The sequence below is a fragment of the Leucoraja erinacea genome, chromosome 10 (assembly GCF_028641065.1).
Source record: "Leucoraja erinacea ecotype New England chromosome 10, Leri_hhj_1, whole genome shotgun sequence".
Classification (NCBI taxonomy): domain Eukaryota; kingdom Metazoa; phylum Chordata; class Chondrichthyes; order Rajiformes; family Rajidae; genus Leucoraja; species Leucoraja erinaceus.
The window spans coordinates 24,894,264-24,916,416 of record NC_073386.1 but is presented as its reverse complement, the minus strand read 5'-3'; the positions used below and the strand labels follow the sequence as shown (position 1 = coordinate 24,916,416).

The window sequence follows — 22,153 nt, the reverse complement described above, 5'->3', positions numbered from 1 at the left end:
GAGATAATTAATCGTAGTTTGTGCCAACTAAACTGTTCAAAAATGCCATATGGCTTGACTCTTAAATATTAAATCATTTGTTAAGTAGCAAATTTCAAATGGCGTATCAATTTTAAATTAATGTTCTTAATAAATGAATAAGAAATGATTATCTTTTCATTGTTCTAAATTTGATGATTCCACAATCAGTATATAAACAAAAGATGTTTCAAGTAGCTCAAGTACATTGAAAGCATCCCAAAGAATTCAAAGCTGCTGTTTCTGCTACCTTGAGCATCACTTTCAGCTCTTGCATTTGGTTTAACATCCTGCTTTCAAACTATTTAAGATGTGTGAAATTCCTTGATGAGACATCATTTTTATGTTTTGTTTATTTTGGGAGTTCCACTTTTCATTCTTGCAACTGAATCTGTTCCTCGTTATTACTCTGGCCAAAATAAAAATGAAAACCTGACTGTTATTAAAGGACAACAGAATTTTGAGCATCTAATATTTGCCAATTGAATTGGGAAGAGAGTGACGGCATAGTTCTAAACAGTTGAGTTGGCATGGATTGATATCTGATCCCTTGCAATCATATTGAATGGAAGGATAGTTAAGTAAATCTTGTGTTTTGTCAAGGAATACTTTGTATATCCTAATATATCGCAGTGGTGTTTACAGTATATTGATTTAGAAACACCAGACGAATTCTTTTCCATTGTTGCCCTACTATCCACAAGGTTGTAGTGTCCAATTCTAACACCAAATGCTAACTTTATTTATCTTGTATATTTCCTTGTAAAATTAGTTACCTTGTATATTTCCAATACATTTTACTGAAACAGTGGAGAAGAAGGTACCAGTTGCGTACTTGATGATAGATTAAAATAACAATGTACACTTATTCATGTTTTAATCATTGATTTATATGTTTATTGGCATGTCAGATTGTAAATTTGATTGAGAGCTGTGTCAACCATATTCATAATAGCTTATTTGTTTATATAATCTATAGGTTGAGGTATACAGTAGATTGAAGATCATGATTGGTTAATCATATCTCCTATTATAGTTAATGACATTTAAGCATCGGGTGAAATTATGAGCATGTTCAAATTAAGTAAGCTTTTAATTCATTTAAAGCACATTTCTAATTTATTAAACATATCATTAAATTGGTATGAGGTTAACAATTGAGTACAAATACAATTTAAATGATCTGTGAGACTGAAAATGCTCTCCAACTGACTGCCTGTTTTGGTGAATATATTTTTAACTGCTAGATAATGGATGTTTATAAACAAAAGTCTTTAAGAGTGAGTTGTTAGTAAGTCATTTAGTGTCAATGTTTTAAACTGAGGGATAAGAGTTTGGATATGTATTTTGCCTCTCACGTTAACAAGTGGAATTTGTGTTAGTGGGGTGGGATGGGAAATGGAGAAGAATGCCCACAGATGAATCAAAGGCAGTTATTCCCAGTACAAGTGCACTGACAAAGTTTTTATTTCTAATTTTATGAAAATAAAAACACATGCTTATAACATTTAGGTAGCCTGTTATTAAAGAGATTAAGTCTGTTGTATGCTACCACGGCTGAAAATTGAAAAACAAAATATAGAATGTTGAAAGTACAGTACTCAGCAGGTCCAACAGCATCAATGAAGAAAGAGAAAGAATTAACGTTTCAGGTCAAGGACCATTCATCAGAATTGAAAATAAGAATGTTTTATGTTGCTGAGAGAATAGAGGATGTCTCTGATAGGATGCAGGTCAAAGTTGTTAAGGTAATAATTACTTTAAAAAACTGATAGTTGAAGGTGAGAAAAAAACCTCAATAGAAACAGGAAAGTTTAGTCATATCTGTGGAGTGGGGATGGGGTTAATAATTAAAATTACAGACAACTGGAAGTTTGAGGTCATCCTCGTTCACAGAACAAATATGTTCTGCAAAGTTGGTACTCAATATATGTTTGGTTTTTCCAGAGTAGAGGAAACTACATCTCTCTAAAGTGAAAAAAGTGCAAATTAATTCCTATTTCACGTGGAAGAACAATTTCCATCTCTGGATGGTGGACAGAGGCCATAGAAAATGGAAGTTGGCACATCTCCTGCTGCTGCACAGAAAAGTGCTGTGAGGAGAACGTATTTGGTGATGGATGCGGGGATCAGGGATTCGTGGAGGTTACCTTGCCTTGACAACCTTTGTAATGCTAAATGGAAAGGGGATGATGTGTCTGATGTTGAAATTCCATTGAAGGTGATGGAAATTCTGATCATCTCTAATGTGCTGATTGGTAGAATGGAAAATGAGAACAAGGGGAGCCCGATCTTTGTTCCAACTGAGAGGAGCAGGGTGCGAGCAAAAATGTGTGATTGATTGGCGGTATGTCAACTGTGGTGGAGGGGAACCCATGGTTAAGGAAAACAAGGGTATTCAGGAAAATAGCACGGAAAAGGCTCATTATGGGAAAGATACAATGGACATGATTAAATTAGAATGGAATGGAATTCTTGCAAGCAGCAGGCTGGAAAGAAGTACAGTGAGATGGCAGAGAAAGTTGGTGGCTTATACTGGATATTGGTCACTAATCTATTCCTGAGTGGATATATCAAAAGGGATGGGCAGAATTAATGAGAGACTGAAATGTTGAACTCCGGTTAGAAATTGGCAGCAAAAGTAATGCAATTTTACAGTTTTGTATAGTGTTAGAAAGTCCAGTGATTAACGTAAAGGAAATGAAAAGTGAGATTTCACTAATTCTTGCTCTCCAGTGTAAACAGGAGCTCCATTGACTAGCTCCAATAAGGTACTAACAAGATTAAAATACTTGATTGAAAGCTCTCGCATGTTAATTGTGGATTGCTTGTCCATCCTTGTCTATCTGCCTGTTCAATTTTCTAATGTTACTTTCTACATAAACTTGCTTTCTGGCAGGATGCGTGGTTGACCAAAAATGGCTGTCTGCATTTCGCTGTCTTTGGCTGTGTATGCTCAAGGCAATTTAAATAATTCTTAATCTTAATCCACTGCGCACAATATTTTGAAATCTCAAATATAAACTTTTACCTAAATTTGACAAGCTGCTGGGGAAAGGTTCTTATGATATATCCTTAAACAAAAATATCATCATCATTTTCCTTCACTACTTTGTCTGTTCTCTTATTCTGCCTTTTTAGGGTCATGGACTTTCTTTGTGATTTTTTTTTAACTCAATTTGCATTGTTTTCCCGTATCTAATTTTGTTTGGCACTGATATATTTTCTTAAATTTTATAATCAGTTTGAATATTTTTTCAATGATTTGTATTCTTGTTGTGCAATATAAATTTGATACTGCCTCTTGACATTTTTAAGTCCTTTATGTAGTAACTTGTGTAACTATTGCTAATTTTGTTTTGTATAAAACTTTGTTTCTAGTAAAAGTAATTATTTCAAATTAATTACTATCATTTTTCTTTATATTAGATTTATTTGTTTATGTATTTACCGTGATAATTATACTCATGTTAATTATTATGAATTGTTATGGCCATTATGAACATACTTAAGTTTTGATGCTGTAAGTATCGATCATTTAAGTTGCTCATAATTCTGTTCTGTTTTCATGCAATTATAGCTTTGTTTTTGACCTTCCCTTGCAGCCAAATCCATCAAATAAACTAGCAATAATACATATTTTGGGTCTGTTGTCCAATTTGTTTACCACATTGGATATCAGTCACCATGATGATGAGCCAGAAGGCAGTGAAGCAAAGAAAAAACCCACCTTGCAAGGACCTAACCCTGTAAGTACTAGCAGTGGTACTGACATGGGCTTCTCATGAATTGATCGTATTCTTTTCAGAAATAGAATGCTGTTTATTTAATCAGGGACTCTATTGTGGGAAAAAAATTGCATTTTTATAAACTCTATTTAAGGTTCAAAGTGAGCTACTAAAGGTGATTTTTTTCACAGGTTGTGGTGGTCCTTCAACAAGTCTTCCAACTCATACAGAAAGTGTTGTCTAAATGGCTGAATGATGCTCAGGTTGTTGAGGTAAGGCAAATCATTAAGGAGGGCTACGTTTTTTAAAGTCATGTGATGTGTTGATTTCCTTTTTGACTTGAGTTCTATGTTTTTATGTATACAATGTGGCTTCTAAAAAAAAAATGATAATCACTTGGCCTTGCTCAGTCGCTTAAATCTCTTTTAAAGAAAAAGTGTCTTCAAGCCCTTTTATGTGTAAAGATTAATTTTCAGTGTTAGGGTAGCATATTTGCATTTCTTGTTAGAGCATTGAAACACAATTTATTTAGTGGGATGTATTTAGATTTGTATCTAATTCAGAACTTTTGTTTTGTCTCGTATGGTACCAATTTACATTTGTACAGCACTTTTCTAATGGGTTAAAATAGTCAAGACATTTCTGGTGTGATCAGCTAAAAATATGTTTTTGATGATGGAGATTTTGGAAAGGTGAATATGTGCAAGGAAATGGAAAGGAGAAAATGGAGAACCAGGTGGGTTTAGGGAAATAATTCTAGATATCTGATATATCTCTCCGGGTAGCGGGGTTGGGAATTACACAAGACTTCTGTGTGAACTTGAAAATAGGGTGGAGAAATAGGGTGAAGAAAGGAAGAGGCGGAGACAGTGGGCTGTGGGAGAGCTGGGAAGGGGAGGGGAAGGAGGGAGAAAGAAAGGACTACCTGATATTGGAGAAGTCAATGTTCATACCACTGGGGTGTAAACTACCCAAGCGAAATATGAGTTGCTGCTCCTCCAATTTGCGGTGGGACTCGCTCTGGCCATGGAGGAGGCCCAGGACAGAAAGGTCGGATACGGAACGAGAGGGGGAGTTGAAGTGCTGAGCCATCGGGAGATCGGGTTGGTTAATGCGGACTGTGCGGAGGTGTTGGGCAAAGTGATAGCCAAGCCTGTGCTTGGTCTCACCGATGTAGAGCAGTTGACACTTAGAGCAGCGGATGTAATAGATGAGGTTGGGGGAGGTGCAGATGAACCTCTGCCTCACCTGGAAAGACTGCTTGGGTCCTTGGTTGGAGTCGAGGGGGGAGGTAAAGCAACAAGTTTCTGCATTTCCTGCAGTTGCAAAGGAAAGTACCAGGGTAGGGGGTGGATTGGGTGGGAAGGGACGAATTGACCAAGGAGTTACGGAGGGAGGGGTCTCTGCGGAAAACCGAAAGGGAAGGAGATGGGAAGATGTGGCCAGTGGTGGGATCCCATTGGAGGTGACGAAAATGTCGGAGGATTATCTGTTGTATGTGACGGCTGATAGGGTGGAAAGTGAGGATGAGGGGGACTGTCCTTGTTACGAGTGGGGGGGATGGGGATTGCGAGCGGAGCTGCGGGATATAGAAGAGACCCTGGTGAGAGCCTCATCTATAGTTGAAGAGGGGAACCCTCGTTCCCTAAAGAATGAGGACATCACCGATGCCCTGGTTTGGAACACCTCATCCTGGGTGTAGATGCGGTGTAGTCGGAGGAATTGGTAGTAGGGGATAGAGTCCTTACAGGAAGCAGGTTGGGAAGAAGTGTAGTTCAGATAGCCATGGGAGTCAGTGGGTTTGTAGTAGATGTTGGTTAGTAATCTGTTACCTGCGATGGAGATAGTGAGGTCAAGAAAAGGTAGGGAGATGTCAGAAGTGGTCAGGTGAATTTGAGTGTCGGATGGAAGTTAGTGGTGAAATGGATGAAGTGCAGTTGTCAATGTAGTGGAGGTAGAGTTCGGGGATAGGTGCGGAGGTAGAGTTCGGGGATAGGATTAATGATGAGTAGATGGTTTTAGAACTGAAGGATCTACCATGTTCTTGGCAAAATCCTTCCTAACGTCCAGCTTTCCTGTACTAACCCTGTGCCCCTTGACTTCCTTAATATCCAAATATCTTTTGATCACTGTCTTGAATATGCATTTTTCCACGAGATCATGTAATATCTCAAAAGTTGAGGGATTACCAACAGTTTAATCTCTCATGGGACAGAACTCTTGTATCAGCATTCAGTGTGCACTCTCCTTTTTGCAAATGTGTCCTTTGGTCATTCTAGGTGTCCCTGCCAGGGCCCTCGGTAATTGCAGTACTCAAATCTTCTTGTAATAAGTTCAATAATTTTTCTACAAGGCTTAAGTTCTCGTGAACAACAATGTTTTTCATTATCTTGTCATTTTTCTATTTAATTCTACTAAAATTGTTGTTTTCATATTTTGATACATCATTTTCTATTTTCTACATTCTTGGCCATCCATACAGCATGTCAATTTCATTATAAAACCACTATACATTTTGCTCACAACTTGTAGTGCCCATCTAGCTTTGTATCATGGAACATCCTGAAACCCCTTTTCCTGAACCTGCATTTATAGTCCACCAACTCAAAAATTATGTGTTAATTGCCACTGTTTTCTGATCATTAACCAGTCCTTAATCCATGCCAATGTATTGCCCCAATCCCATGAGAGCTCATTTTATGTTCCTGGATTGGATTAAGTTTTTTTTTTTTGCTGCGTTTCAAAATCCAAATGCACCACATTCATGCGTTTCTTCATATCTAATCTGCTAGTTACAATCCCAAAACGGTTGGAGGTCTGTAAAACAGGATTTCCTTTTGATAAATTATGATTTATTTTGCTATTTTTCACTCTTTGATCTAATACTTTCTTCCATTACTCCTGTTAGTTGGGGCTGGATTACAATCCTGGTTAGGTTTTTGTGCATTAAGAGAGCTTATATTTGTGGTAAAATATATATTTTTTAAATGAGATTTTCATTTGACTTGACTTGTAAAGCTCTTTATTTGTTTATTTAAAAAACTCATATGACCTTCAGCATCTTAACAATTAAGATTTCACCATTCTTTTTAGGCTGTTTGTGCAATCTTTGAAAAGTCTGTGAAAACTCTTCTGGATGATTTTGCACCCATGATTCCGCAGCTTTCGGAAATGCTGGGTCAGATGTACAGTACTATTCCACAGGCATCTGCATTGGAATTGACACGACAGGTAGAATCAATGCTTTCCTTAAAAAAAAAAGGTCTTTTTGTTTAGTTCTATAGAAAACATTTTTTAACAGGCTCAATTGTTGAATATATTGTCCCATTCCTTTCTTTGGTTGCCTGATATCATGTGAACAGGCAACATTCTTATGATCATATAAAGTACTTGTGAATTAGCTGTATAGAATAATGAAAAAACTAACCATCATGTGAACCAGAACTACCTTCGAGGTATAACTTCAATCTGTGGTCCATGCAGTCTTGAGATTGCAGAAAGTCAGCCAAAGTTCTTGTACCAAATCCCCAGTGGGTGTTTAGGAACAGAGGGATGAAAATCTGAAATATGATTTCTTGGCACCAGGCTTTGGATTGTTAAATCTTCATGGATTCTGATTGTTAAGTCCTCATGGATTCACTCTTAGTTAATATAGATTTTGCATCCAAAATTTGTGCTAGTCAGACGGAGCTTTGAAAAGACATAAATGGGCCAAATATCACTGAAATTTCATGCAACTGATCAAAAACTATTGTACACATGTAAAACAAAATAATCAAATCATTCAAAAAATTACAACAACTGAATTTGCTTTTTTCCCCCACTAAGTGCATTGATTTATAGATTATAGAGAAGATAAGACACAAGAGATTGCAGAAGCAAAAACCAGAGATTCTGCAGAAATCAGCGGGTCAGTCAGCATATCTGGAGGAAATGGCAGACAACCTATCGGTTGGGCCCTTTCTTCAGACTGATGGAGATGGGGGGGGGGGGGGGGGGAAGAAACTGGAAAAGAGATGGGGATGGGCAAAACCTGGCAAGTGAAAGGTAGATACAGAAGGGGGGGAATTGGTAAATGGGTGGAGATGATGATGGTCTAGAGATGACAAGGGGATAAAAAGATGTTAGATAGGGCAAAAAAGCGGGGTTATAAAATGTAAAACCAGATGGAGGGATATGTGTGAATGGGGGCGGGAAAGGCGAAGGGGGGGGGGGGGTGGAGGGAAATGGGAGTGTGATGGGAGGGAGATGAGCGTAAGGAGGAGGGGAAAAGAACAGCTCGCCAGGTGGTGGAAACATAGAGACATAGAAAATAGGTGCAGGAGTAGGCCATTCGGCCCTTCGAGCTTGCACCGCCATTCAATATGATCATGGCTGATCATCCAACTCGGTATCCTGTACCTGCCTTCTCTCCATACCCCCTGATCCCTTTAGCCACAAGGGTCACATCTAACTCCCTCTTAAATATAGCCAATGAACTGGCCTCAACTACCTTCTGTGGCAGAGAATTCCACAGATTCACCACTCTCTGTGTAAAAAATGATTTTCTCATCTCAGTCCTAAAAGACTTCCCCCTTATCCTTAAACTGTGACCCCTTGTTCTGGACTTCCCCAACATCGGGAATAATCTTCCTGCATCTAGCCTGTCCAACCCCTTAAGAATTTTGTAAGTTTCTATAAGATCCCCCCTCAATCTTCTAAATTCTAGCGAGTACAAGCCGAGTCTATCCAGTCTTTCTTCATATGAAAGTCCTGCCATCCCAGGAATCAGTCTGGTGAACCTTCTCTGTACTCCCTCTATGGCAAGAATGTCTTTCCTCAGATTAGGAGACCAAAACTGTATGCAATACTCCAGGTGTGGTCTCACCAAGACCCTGTACAACTGCAGTAGAACCTCCCTGCTCTTATACTCAAATCCTTTTGCTATGAATGCTAACATACCATTCGCTTTCTTCACTGCCTGCTGCACCTGCATGCCTACTTTCAATGACTGGTGTACCATGACACCCAGGTCTCGTTGCATCTCCCATTTTCTTAATCGGCCACCATTCAGATAATAGTCGACTTTCCTGTTTTTGCCACCAAAGTGGATAACCTCACATTTATCCACATTATACTGCATCTGCCATGCATTTGCCCACTCACCCAACCTATCCAAGTCACCTTGCAGCCTCTTAGCATCTTCCTCACAGCTAACACTGCCCCCCAGCTTTGTGTCATCCGCAAACTTGGAGATGTTGCATTCAATTCCCTCATCCAGATCATTAATATATATTGTAAATAGCTGGGGTCCCAGCATGAGCCTTGCAGTACCCCACTAGTCACTGCCTGCCATTCTGAAAAGGACCAGTTTACTCCTACTCTTTGCTTCCCGTCTGCCAGCCAGTTCTCTATCCACATCAATACTGAACCCCCAATACCGTGTGCTTTAAGTTTGCATACTAATCTCTTATGTGGGACCTTGTCGAAAGCCTTCTGAAAGTCCAGATATAACACATCCACTGGCTCGCCCTTATCCACTCTACTAGTTATATCCTCGAAAAATTCTCTAAGATTCGTCAGACAAGAAATGTGTGTGCACTGAGATCGGGGGAGGGGGGACAGGAGGGTGGGGAAATGAAATGGGGTAGGAGAGTATTGCTTGAAATTGGGAATTCAGTGTTCATTCTGTGTAGGAAGGAACACAGATGCTGGTTTTAACTGAAGATAGACACAAAAAGCTGGAGTCAGCGGGTCAGACAGCATCTCTGGAGAAAAGGAATAGGTGACGTTTCAGGTTGAGACCCTTCATCAGACTGTTTATACTGTTGGGTTGCAGGCTACCCAAGCAAAATATGAGGTGTTGTTTTCACTGTGTGCGGCCCCACTCTGGCTGTGGTTGAGGCCAAGGACATTAAGGGTGGTATGGGAGTGGGAAAGGGGAGTTAAAATGGCTAGCAACCAGGAGATCCAACAGACCTTAATGGATAATAGCATGTGTTCAGCAAAATGCTATTGATTATAACTTTTGTAATCCATTTAGAAAATGTTATATTCAGAGTGCTGAAGATCTCGTTTAATGTGGACAAATAGTGCAATTTGATTTTTGGAAATCTATCTATGTTTATATTCTGTTTATTGATGTATTGAAGATTTAAACAGAGACCTGGGAGTTATCTATATATATATTACTAAAAGTCTGATCTTGACCACTTCCTGTTGTTCTGTATATTGATTTTAGAAAAAACGCTGCCACTTACGGCTGTGATTTTTGGCAATCTTACTCAGAGTCCCCCTCTGTTGCGCAGGACAAGAGGATTTTTCCCATCAATTAAAAATAAAAGAGTTATTAGTGGTTAAAAAAATGTTGAGATTCTCTCTTCTGAAGGCCACGCCCCTTCCGGAGGGACTATAAAACCCAAAGTGTTGAGACCCTCAATCATTCTCTGCAAGATGGGGGACCGAGAGGGTCACGTCTCTCAGTCTGAGCTATGAATATCACTGAACACATATCTACTAAACTGAGTGGTTTTACTGACCTGTCAGTGCCCTTAATGGGGTTTGAAAATATAGTTTGGAAATGTTAAAGCTGTGTTGCCTTTGGTTTGGAAATGCTAAAGCTGTGTTGCCTTACCTAATTAAATTAAAGTTGCCTTGCCTAATTAAAGTTGCCTTGCCTTCTATATAATTAAAAGTCTAATCTTGACCACTTCCTGTTTGCGCTTTATATTGATTTTAGAAAAAAGCGCTACCACGTATGGCTGTGATTTTTGACCATCTTACTCAGAGTCCTCCTCCGCTCATCAGGTGCTGAGGATGTTTCCCATCGATGAAAAATAAAAGAGTTATTAGTGTTTAAAAAATGTTGAGATTCTCTCTCTCCTGTCAATCACGCCATGAAGGCCACATCCCTTCTGGTGGCGGGGGGGGGGGAGACTATAAAACTCAGAAGTGTGGGCGTGGCTCACTCTCTGCAAGATGGGGGAGGGAGAGATCACGACTCGTATATAGTGGCCTGGCAAGAAGGCCTGAAAACATTGGGCTGCCGTTGCGACGACTGGCCGCGGAGGCCACAAATAGGCCCCGACCTCGGGTGATCACAGAGGAAGCGGACTGAACTTTCTAGTGCCTTTCCCCCAGTGGAAAATATTTATTCTGCTGTGGGGGGACGTTCATGTTAAATTCTATAATGTGTTGTGTAATTTTTCTTTATTTTAAATTTTTCTATGGATGTACGGAATCCTAATTATTTCTTCTATGTAAAGCACTTTGGTTTCAACGCGAGTTGATTTAAACGTGCTATATAAATAAAATTTACTTACTTACTTGCACCTTGCTTGAAATGGTATGAAACTGCACTTGAATTTGGTGGCCTTGCACCCTGCTTGAAGTGGTAAGAAACTGCACATGAATTTGGTGGCCTTGCACCCTGCTTGAAATGGAATTTTAAGAATAGCCGTGAGTCAACTGCCAGCCCACCAGCCGTGAGTGAATCAGTGAGCTGCCAGCACAACAGGCTTGAGTGTGAGCCACCAGCCCAAGAATCCATACGGCCCACAATGTCCATACTAGCCCTCTGGAAACCAGTCCCTTCAGCCCACAACACACATACTAGCGGTCCAGAAACATCTTGCATTCGCCAGCATCTTGTACAACTGTAACATAACATCCCAACTTCTATAATCCATATCCTGACTGATGAAGGCCATTGTACCAAAAGTCTTCATTTTCACCCTATTTACTTGTGACGCCATTTTCAGGGAACTATGTACCTGTTCTCCGAGATCCTTCTGCTCTACAATATTCCCCAGGCCCTTTCACTGAAAGTTCTTCCCTGATCTGCCTTCCAAAATGTAACACCTTGCACTATCTGCATTAAACTACATTAGCCATTTCTCAGCCCTTGGAGCTGGAGAAGAAATTGCAGAAGCTGTGATTGAGATATTCGCATCATTAGACTTGGGGGTAGAGCGGAATGATTGGTGGTTGGGTAATGTTGTACGTCTGTTTAAGAAGGGTTTCAAGGAAAAGTCTGGGAACTATAGATCAGTGAACCTAACATCTGAGGTAAGTAAATTACTGGAAAGGGTTCTGAGAGATGAGATATATGCATTTGGATAGATAGGGGCTGATTACAAGATACAAGATGCATTTAATTGTCATTTGGACCCCTTGAGGTCCAAACAAAATGCTGTTTCGTTTAGGGATATTTATCATAGTTTTGGACATGAGAGATTATTTCTTACACATTTAATTGAGTTTTTCTGAAGTATCCAAAAAGGTTGACAAAGGCAAGAACCTCAACATTGTCTATATGGGTTTCAGCAATGCCTTTGATAAGGTTCCACATGGTCGGCTGCTCTGGAAGGTTAAATATTATGGGATATATAAAACTGGGATTACTATATACCATTACCTTGGCAATGTGCATTTTTTGATGCATTCCATTCTACTTCAATCCCAATTTGCAGCGTGTTTGCCCTGTTCCAGATTAATAATCTCAAAGTCACTGGTCATCAGTGATTTTGTGGGGGGTCTTTTCTCTTTGATCTTGCTCTTTTATTTTACTTTTGTCTACTCATGTTATGTTTATTTGGGTTTTTATGTTTTTCAGCTGGTTCATATATTTGCCAATGATTCAACTCATTTTGTCCCAGTAAAGGAACTCTTTCTCCTTGTAACATCTGTGACGCTCTCAATCTTCCAGCAAGGTAGGTGACCATAGTTTTAAATTTGAATCCTATTGACAGGATGTGTATGCTGCCTGTTTGTCTTTCAACAATACTGATCATGCTGAAGTTTTTCCTGTACAGTTTTAGTGGTTTCTTTGCCGTTCAGTGTGGTGTAGGCAGACCTGTAAATCCTTCCTGAACTTTTAAAATGCCAAATGCATAATTAGTCATGAAAAGTGACCATTTTACATATACAGTGCCCTCCATAATGTTTGGGACAAAGACCCATCATTTATTTATTTGTCTCTGTATTCCACAATTTGAGATTTGTAATAGAAAAAAATCACATTTGGTTAAAGTGCACATTGTCAGATAAAGGCCATTTTTATGCATTTTGGTTAATGACAATGTCATGTAAATGAAAGTAGTCATGTATAATATTTTGCATGCAATGACTGCTTGAAGTCTGCGATTCATGGTTATCACCTGTGGTGCTCTGCCAGGCCTGTATTGCAGCCATCTTTAGCTTATGCTTGTTTTGGGGCCAGTCCCCTTCAGTTTTCTCTTCACCATATAAATGGCATGCTCAATTGGGTTCAAATCAGGTGATTGACTTGGCCATTCAAGAATTGACCACCTTTTAAGCTATGAAAAACTCCTTTGTTGTTTTAACAGTATGTTTAGGATCATTGTCTTGCTGTAGAATGAACCGCCGGCTAATGAGTTTTGAGGCATTTGTTTGAACTTGAGCAGATAGGATGTGTCTATACACTTCAGAATTCATTACACTACTACCATCAGCAGTTGTATCATCAATGAAGATAAGTGAGTCAGTACCTTCAACAGCCATACATGCCCAGGCCATAACATCCCCACCACCGTGTTTCACAGATGAGGTGGTATGCTTTGGATCTGGGGCAGTTCCTTCTCTCCTCCATACTTTGCTCTTGCCATCACTCTGATATAAGTTAATCTTCGTCTCATCTGTCTACGAGACCTTTTCCCAGAACCGTGGTTGCTCTTTTAAGTATTCTTGGCAAACTGTAACCTGACCATCCTATTTTTGCGGCCAACCAGTATTTTGCATGTTGCAGTGTAGCCTCTGTATTTCTGTTCGTGAAGTCTTCTGCGAACAGTGGTCATTGACAAATCCACACCTGAAGAGAGTTTCTGATCTGTCGGACAAGTGTTTGGGGATTTTTCTTTATTATAGAGACAATTCTGTCATCAGCTGTGGAGGTCTTCCTTGGCCTGCCAGTCCCTTTGTGATTAGTGAACTCACCAATGCTCTCTTTCTTCTTAATGATGTTCCAAATGATGATTTTGGTAAGCCTGGCTGATGTCTCTAACAGTTTTATTCGTGTTTCTAAGTCTCATAATGGCTTCTTTGACTTTCATTGGCATAACTTTGGTTCTCATGTTGATAAACAGCAATAAAAGTTTCCAAATGTGATGGAAAGACTGGAGGAAAGACTCGGTGCTGAGAGCTCTCTCATTGAGGAGGCAATTAAACACACCTGAGCAATTACAAACACCTGTGAAGCCATGTGTCCCCAACATTGTGGTGCCCTGAAATGGGGGGAACTATGTATAAACACAGCTGTAATTTCTATATGGTGAAACCAAAATGTATAAAAATACCCTTTAATAAAATCTGACAATGTGCACTTTAGCCATGTGTGATTTTTTTCTATTACAAATCTCAAATTGTGGAGCACAAAGGCAAATAAATAAATGATGGGTCCTTGTCCCAAACATTATGGAGGGCACTGTATGATACAAAAATGAAATGTTTGGTTCCCATAAAGTTACATGTGTTTGTTTCATGTGCACTCCTTGGATTTTCAATAAAATAACCAAATGGGGGTGAGAAGCTCTTTTACACTGTTGGCAATTTCCCCATGTTAAGAATTGATAATTTGAGCACTCGCGTGCACATGGAGGGAGTGCTTTAAATCTTTTCTACATGAGTAGAGGGTGAGTCGCTCTGTTGTGTTGTTCACTGCTGTTCCAGTGTTTGCTTTCTGCACAGTTTGTGTAATGGGTGCCTGTGGATAAAAAGTTAAATGCATCTTCAATGTGTTTCAAATAAAATGAGAAAAGCTCTAAAATATTATGTAAATTTAAGATTAAGGAATTATGAAGTTTCTGTATTTCCTACAAAAAATTAGTTACTTGCAAATTGCTTCGTGAATCTAAGATTTCTTTTAGGATATAATTTGAAGGAAAATTGTTGATGTAATTTGTTTGCATTTTAAAAAGACGTTTGTGAAGCATTTGCATGGTCTGTTATTAAGAAAACATGCTGTTGGGGTACCCGGACGTGGCGTCGAAGGACGAGAAGCCGAAGCAAAGAAGTGGAAGCCAAATAACCGAATGGAAACAAAGCCGAAACGCCAACTAACTGAAAGGGAGGGACGCCTAAAAGCAAAGTAACCGAAAGGGTGGGACGCCTAAAATCAAACTCACCGAAAGGCCGCTCTATCCAAACGCCAACTCACCGAAAGACTTGGTTTATACTCTCTAGAATTTAGAAGATTGAGAGGGGATCTTATAGAAACTTACACAATTCTTAAGGGGTTGGACAGGCTAGATGCAGGAAGATTGTTCCCGATGTTAGGGAAGTCCAGGACAAGGGGTCACAGCTTAAGGATAAAGGGGAAATCCTTTAAAACCGAGATGAGAAGAACTTTTTTCACACAGAGAGTGGTGAATCTCTGGAACTCTCTGCCACAGAGGGTAGTTGAGGCCAGTTCATTGGCTATATTTAAGAGGGAGTTAGATGTGGCCCTTGTGGCTAAGGGGATCAGGGGGTATGGAGAGAAGGCAGGTACGGGATACTGAGTTGGATGATCAGCCATGATCATATTGAATGGCGGTGCAGGCTCGAAGGGCCGAATGGCCTACTCCTGCACCTAATTTCTATGTTTCTATGTTTCTATGCCTACAAGCCAACTCATCGAATGGCTGCTCTGCCAAAAAGTCAAATAACGGACATGACGTCGCCGGAGGGCGAGACTTGTCAGTGATTGACGCAGACGCCTGCGTCCATCAGATCACTGGCCGGTGGAGACAGGAGGGTGGAGGTCATTTTCCCACACAAGCCGTTGGTGACTGGGCACTCTGAAACCGAGCACCAAGTTGTAAGCGGCCGAAGGAATGCATCCCACGGGACAGCCCCCACTCTCCCACGGCCTCGGCCGCCCTCCGCCTCGTTTCCCCCGTGTGGCCGCATTGTGACGGGCTGTGTGTCGGCAGCGCCGGGTGGAGCAGAGGTGTGGGACAGGCTGGTCCCTCAGCCCACCCAGAATCATTGACCGCAATGCACTCCCATTACCCCCCCCGGACACCCACACTGTGTGATTCACCCCCCACAACGGCCGCGGGGACAGATGGCTCGGGGCATTGGCAGCCATAGTAAATCGCTTTTAAAACATTTTAACACACACTCGAATTTCCTGGCAGGCAGATGACAAGTGTGCATGACAACGAACAATTTTATCCCCCCCCCCCCCCCCCCCCCCCCCTTCACAACAAGAAGCACGTTTTATTTATTGTTTAAACACAGTAATACCGTCTGGTTGTCAGCGTAACGCACACAAGCTCCCACACTCAAAATGTCAGAAAATTTGTAATCTGTTTTAACCGGATGGACACAAAAAGCTGGACTAACTCAGCAGAACAGGCAGCATCTCTGGAGAGAAGGAATGGATGAAGTTTCGGGTCGAGACCATTCTTCAGACCTGAATGGTCTCAGCCGATGAAATGAGACAACTGTCACACCAAAGATGGACACAAAATGCTAGAGTGACAGTGGGACAGGCAACATCTCTGGAGAGAAGGAATGGGTGGCGTTTTGGGTCGAGACCCTTCAGACACAGTCTTCGGTGGTGGGATCTGTACTTTACATCTGAATCTTTCTGCCCTACAATACTCACCAGGGCCATGTCATTTACAGCATGTCTTGCCCTGGTTTAACTTGCCTAACTGCATCGCGCTGCACTTGTTTGAGTTAATTCCATCTGCCAGTCATGGGTGCCTGGCAGGATCCGCTGGTTGTAGCCCTGGATGACACACCACCAAATTTAGTATCATCCACAAACTAACTGATCATGCCACCTGCATTCTTAACCAAATTGTTAATACATATGACAAACAATACTGGATCCAGCTGATCCATGTGTCATAGGATCCAATCGGATAAATATTCTCTTTATACCCTTCCATATCTCTAGTGTCTCTCTCTCCTGACTCTCAGTCTGAAGAAGGGTCTCAACCCAAAACGTCACCCATTCCTTCTCTCTACAGATGCTGCCTATCCACTGATTTATTCCAGCATTTTGTGTGTGTCTTTAATATAAATAAGAATCTGCATTTCCTTTTTATTACATTATTCCATTCTTTATAGCCCTCCTTGCCTCTCTATACTATTATCAAATAACAGTTTTTAAATGTTCAAACAATTATTTAGCATCACACTGATCATATATCGTGTTCAGATTTTTGATAAATAGTATCCCTTCTGCATTATGTTGGGCCTAGATGGTCTGGATTGAAAGCAGTGAAATCTGTGAATATGGCTGGTAACTACTTCCATCTGGGAAGCCAAAGCATTCATTGAGATTTGAATCCTGCCTGTTAAACGTAACTTTGCTATTTCCTTGTATGCTATTGAGGAAGTGTACCTGTGAGATATTTTACTTCTGCTTGGGGGTTGGGAGATCAATGGAAGTTTTTGCATCCCTGAAATACAAATCAATCTAGTTTGATTGGAATAGGTATATATAACAGATTGGTGAAAATGGGCAAAATCGCTTTTGATACAATTGTAATAAACAATTGCTTTGCGAGTGTTGATATAATTAGTACCAAATTGGAAGGACAGGTAACATCTGCAAAGTGAGAAACAGAGTTAACATTTTGGGTCATGCCTCTTGTCAGAATCATTTGCTCATTTGACAAGATGCAGTCAACCTAATAGATGAACTTCCTCTTTCCATAGATGCACCTGAGTATTTCCAAATTTTCTGACTTTCTTTAGTGCAATTATTCAAATGGAGTTCATTGTGAAGAACAGATTTTTATATTTAACTGGGTGGCGACACTTTTAAATGGATTAATGTTTCTTTTGAAATGGTGATATTTAACCAGCATTCTGCTTTATTTTTGCTCATGATGTTCAGGTAGTTCGAGGCTCTTATTTTGCTTTGGTTCATCAAACTGGTGGTAGAGCTTGTAATAAAAACAATAAATGGAAAAACTCAACTGCTGTGCATGATTTACACCACATTCACATTTTCAACTCTAATTTACATTGAGTGTATTGAAATAAGAAAAAGCAACTTGTGTGCTTTTACTACTGCCCTAGTGGTACTTGATGCAGGGTATCAACATTGTATCTGATGCCAATATGGCTAATTTAAGATTAGTGACCTGGAGTTAGGGCTAGATAGGGCTCTTAAAGATCACGGAGTCAGGGGATATGGGGAGTGGGCAGGAACGGGGTACTGATTGGGGATGATCAGCCATGATCACATTGAATGGCGTTGCTGGCTCGAAGGGCCGAATGGCCTACTCCTGCACCTATTGTCTATTGAGTAAATTGATACGTCTCCATAGAACTTGAAGCTTAAATCCCAAAACAAAGTTTCCTCAGTTATTTGCATAAAACTGAGTCAAGAAAATGTTCATTTAGCACATAGCCAAATGTCTATATTACCAGAGAGCCATAGAATTTTCCCAAAGTGGAAAATCCAATGTGTTACAACCTCTTTTGGTGTTATTTCATGCTATCAGTTGCCTATTAATATTTGCCACAGACTTTAGATTGTTATTAATCTATTAAATTATGAATGCCAGTAGCTTTCTTGACTAGGTCTTGGTATTTAGGAGACAATTGCATCATTGTAGTTGCTATCTTATTTAGTCATGAAAAAACATTCCAACTTTTCTAAATCTGTATACATGCACCTGTGTCATCTGTGTCTGGTGTACATGCAAAATGCTGGAGCATCAGGTGAGACAGCATCTATGGAGAGAAGAAATTGGTGACGTTTCGGGTCTGGTGTATCTTTGTCGGTTGCCCTCTTGCCTCTGAATCCAAAGTCAAATTTATTCATCACATGCACCAACGAAAGTATAGTGAAATTAATTTGCCAGGCAACGATACACTTAAAAAAAAAAACACACAATACACAATAGAATTTAACACAAACATCCACCACAGCATTCTTCACTGTGGTAGAAGGCAACAAAGTTCAGTCAGAGGTCCTCCTTTGTTCATCCTTGGTCGGGGTCATAAACCCTCCGAAGTTGCTGCTACGAACGGCCAGATGTACAGGCCCTCTCGTCGGTATGATCTACACTCCGACGTCAGGACGGTCAAACACACTCCGTAGCTTGGAGTGCCAGACACTTTCCAACCGGAGACCTCGGCTTCAGGATGTTATAGGCCGCAGGCTGGTTGTCGGAGCTCTTCTCCAGTGATCCCTAGCAAGGGATCCCATACTCTGGATGGTAAGTCCACGCCACACCCGCGGCTAGAAGCTCCACAGCCCCATGATGTCAAAGTCACCAGGCCAGCGATCGGAGCACTCCTTTCTGGCGACCCCTGGCAAGGGTTCGCTCCGCTCTGGGCCAGACTCCGGGAAAGGCCGCTCCAAATTGTTAGGCCGCAGAGGGGAGGCGGAGATCCGAGGGTCAATATTTTAAATTGTACTCAAAAACATGAGCATAATCTGTAATCTGACGTGGATAGTGTTGTGCTTTCAGAGGTGCCAGCTTTCAGATGATAGTATTCAACAGGAGGACATAAAGGATTCCAGCAAGGTTCCATCTTGGCCAATATTTATCCTGCTGAAGTAGTATTAAAATTAATTACCTGGTGTTCATCACATTTTGTTTGAGGCTTTGCTCTGCTGTGTTTCCTGTCTAGCAACAGTGACTGCAATTCAGAAGTGCTTTAGCTGGAATGTAATTTGGAATATCCTGGTAGGCTTTTAGAAGATTAATTTTTGATGGCTTCAGAGAACAATTAACTGAATTCAGGATGTAGATCCTTTTTGGTTTATGCAAAAAAGATGGATTAATAATTGAGAATACTGGGCTAGCAATCTAGAAAATATGTCTTCAAACTCAAGGTAAATTGGAAGATCAAGAATTTGTCTCCAGCAAATGAGAGGTCTGTTCAAGCATCTGATAACATTGGGAAAGAAACTGTTCTTAAATCTGATGGTATGTGCTTTCAAGCTTTTGTATCTGCTGCACTATGCAAGAGAGAATAACCAGGGTCTGAGTGGTCCTTGATTATCTGTAGGAAAGAACTGCAGATGCTGGTTTAAATCGAAGGTAGACACAAAATGCTGGAGTAACTCAGCGGGACACTGGAGAGAAAGAATAGGTGACGTTTTGGGTCGAGTCTGCAGAAGGATGTCGACTCGAAACGTCACCCATTCCTTCTCTCTAGAGATGCTGCCTGTCCTGCTGAGTTACTCTAGCATTTTGTGGTCCTTGATAATGTTGGCTGCCTTCTTGTGGTGGCTTGAAGTGTGGATGCATTTGATGCGATTGGGAAGGTTGGTATGCGTGGTGGACTGGCCTGGGTTCACAAATCTCTGTGATTTCTTGCAGTCTTGGGCAGAGTGGTTACTAGAGCGTTTCCTTGGTCTTCTAACAAAACACAGGGATTGGTATTCTTTCTTGGGTATAGTGTCAATATGGTTGGACCAGACAAATTGTTGGTGATATTTACACCTGGGAATTTTAAATTTGTGACCATGTCCACTTCGGCACCAGTGATGCAGACTGAGGAGTGTGCATTCCAACCCTCTTCCTGAAATTGATGACTAACTCCTTTGTTTTGCTGACATTGAGGGGGAGGTTTGTGTTTTGATACCATGCTGCTAACCTCCCTATGTTCTTCCCATACTGTCTCATCATTGAGATTTGGCCCACTATGATGGTGTCATCTGCAATCGTCTACATGGAGTTAGAGCAGATTATGACTGTGCCATTGTGATTGTACAGGGAGCATGCTAAGTGGTTGAGAATGCATCCTTGCAGGGCATTGGCATTGAGAAGTATATTGGATAATTCTCCATGTATTGTTATTTATCCATCCTGATTGGGGTATAGGGATCAGGAAGTCATGGCGCCGGTTGCAGAAGGGAGGAAGTTGAATGTAGGTCCAGGAGTTCAGATGCGAGTTTGGTTAGGATTATGGTGCCTAAGGCTGAGCCATAGTCAAACAATAGGAGGCTGGCATAGGTGCCCTTGCTATCCAGATGTTCCAGGAAGGATAGTAGGGAGAGAGAGATGGTGTCCACTGCGGAACAGTTGCAGCGTAGGAGACTTGCAGTGTTAAGAAGCTGGAGTTGAAATGTCCTTGGCCTGCCTCTCAAAAGCACAGTGAATGTCAGAGCCACCAGATTGTAGTCATTAAGGCAGATTTTATTGGTTTACTTTGGCACTGGGGTGATAGTGGTCTTATTCCTCCCCCTCCACCTGGCCGTTGGACATTTGGGGAGGGGTGAAAAGAATCATGCTGAATGCTGCTTGATCTTGATAAATTGATAGTTGAATAAAGAGGTACCTTCTATCCTTGATATATTGACTTGGAGTTGAGTTGGTAGTTAAAGCAAAATTATGCTGCAACGTTCAATATTAATGTAAATTATTATCATGCCTTGTACATTTTAGTGACTTCTATTTGCACGTCTTTGAGTCTTGCAGAAATTCTGCACGACAATGATTAATAGCTGCATAATTTGTTGGACTACGTCTAGTAAATAGAGACATGTTCAGAGATGTTATATCATCTTAAAAACAAGTTTGAAAGTGAGAGTCTTGGATCTTTTCTGTCCCAGATTAGTCATACAAACAGAAATAGATATGTTAATCTTTGACATCCTCAAGAATTGTGTGGTCTATCTTAAGTTTACAAAATTTTGTTCTTGTAACACTTTATTTACAGTAGTTTTCTGAGATCCCCGTGATACAACGTTTCAGTTGTTGGAAATGCCAACTTTTCCTCTTCAATGGGAAAGTAAATCTAAAAATACTTGAACAGTCATTTCTGTAAGTTTCCAGTTCTTTGAAAATTGCCTTGGGTTCTTGACAAAAACATATTTTTGATCGGTTTTCTCTATACCTGGGTTTCAATCTTCTTTGCTGTTTATTTATTTTGGGTTCTGAAGTTTCATATTTCTGTACATTCTTTTCTTTAACTGCTTTAAGCTGTTCATTGTTCCCCCTCACTGTAACTGTTATGTAGAGTTCATGAGACAATAAGAAAATTGATTTGTTGTTTGTATATTATTTCTTAAGTTACATCTTATTATATTTTAGGACCCAGGGATCATCCTGATATTGTTGATTCATTTATGCAACTCCTGGCACAGGTGTGTTTTTGTTTCTTATTTCATTCACTTTCTTTCTTTTGTTTAATTAAACCTGAAATCAGCTTTTTTTTTCGTTTACAAGCTTGCAGAAATAAACTGTAGGTTAATTTGAGATTCTTCAGGCATGTTGAATTACTGAACACAGCTGTTTTATGGAGGTGTAGTAGTCGGCATTGGCATCAGTTTTGAACACTTTCATTGATAGACTATCTTCTGACAGAAGAGATGCAATTCATCAGCAGTCAGACCACTTCGTGAAATTCATGCCAAAATTTGGCATGGTTTCATAATGTTTTGTGCTGTTTGTATTTTGTAGCCAGATGAGGTTTAAGCATGTGTCTAGAAAGTTATGAGGGAG

General features: G+C 40.4%; 1 protein-coding gene across 1 annotated transcript in view; it reads left to right on the top strand.

The window, feature by feature from the left end:
• The window catches only part of ipo13b (importin 13b), a 100,408-nt gene that overhangs the window by 63,252 nt on the left and 15,003 nt on the right, over positions 1–22,153 (top strand). Inside the window, exons 11-15 of the mRNA XM_055641720.1 lie at positions 3,624–3,767; positions 3,938–4,018; positions 6,840–6,977; positions 12,340–12,436; positions 21,743–21,795. Of these exons, the coding sequence (XP_055497695.1) occupies positions 3,624–3,767; positions 3,938–4,018; positions 6,840–6,977; positions 12,340–12,436; positions 21,743–21,795 (513 nt within the window). The remainder of the gene's footprint in view (positions 1–3,623; positions 3,768–3,937; positions 4,019–6,839; positions 6,978–12,339; positions 12,437–21,742; positions 21,796–22,153) is intronic.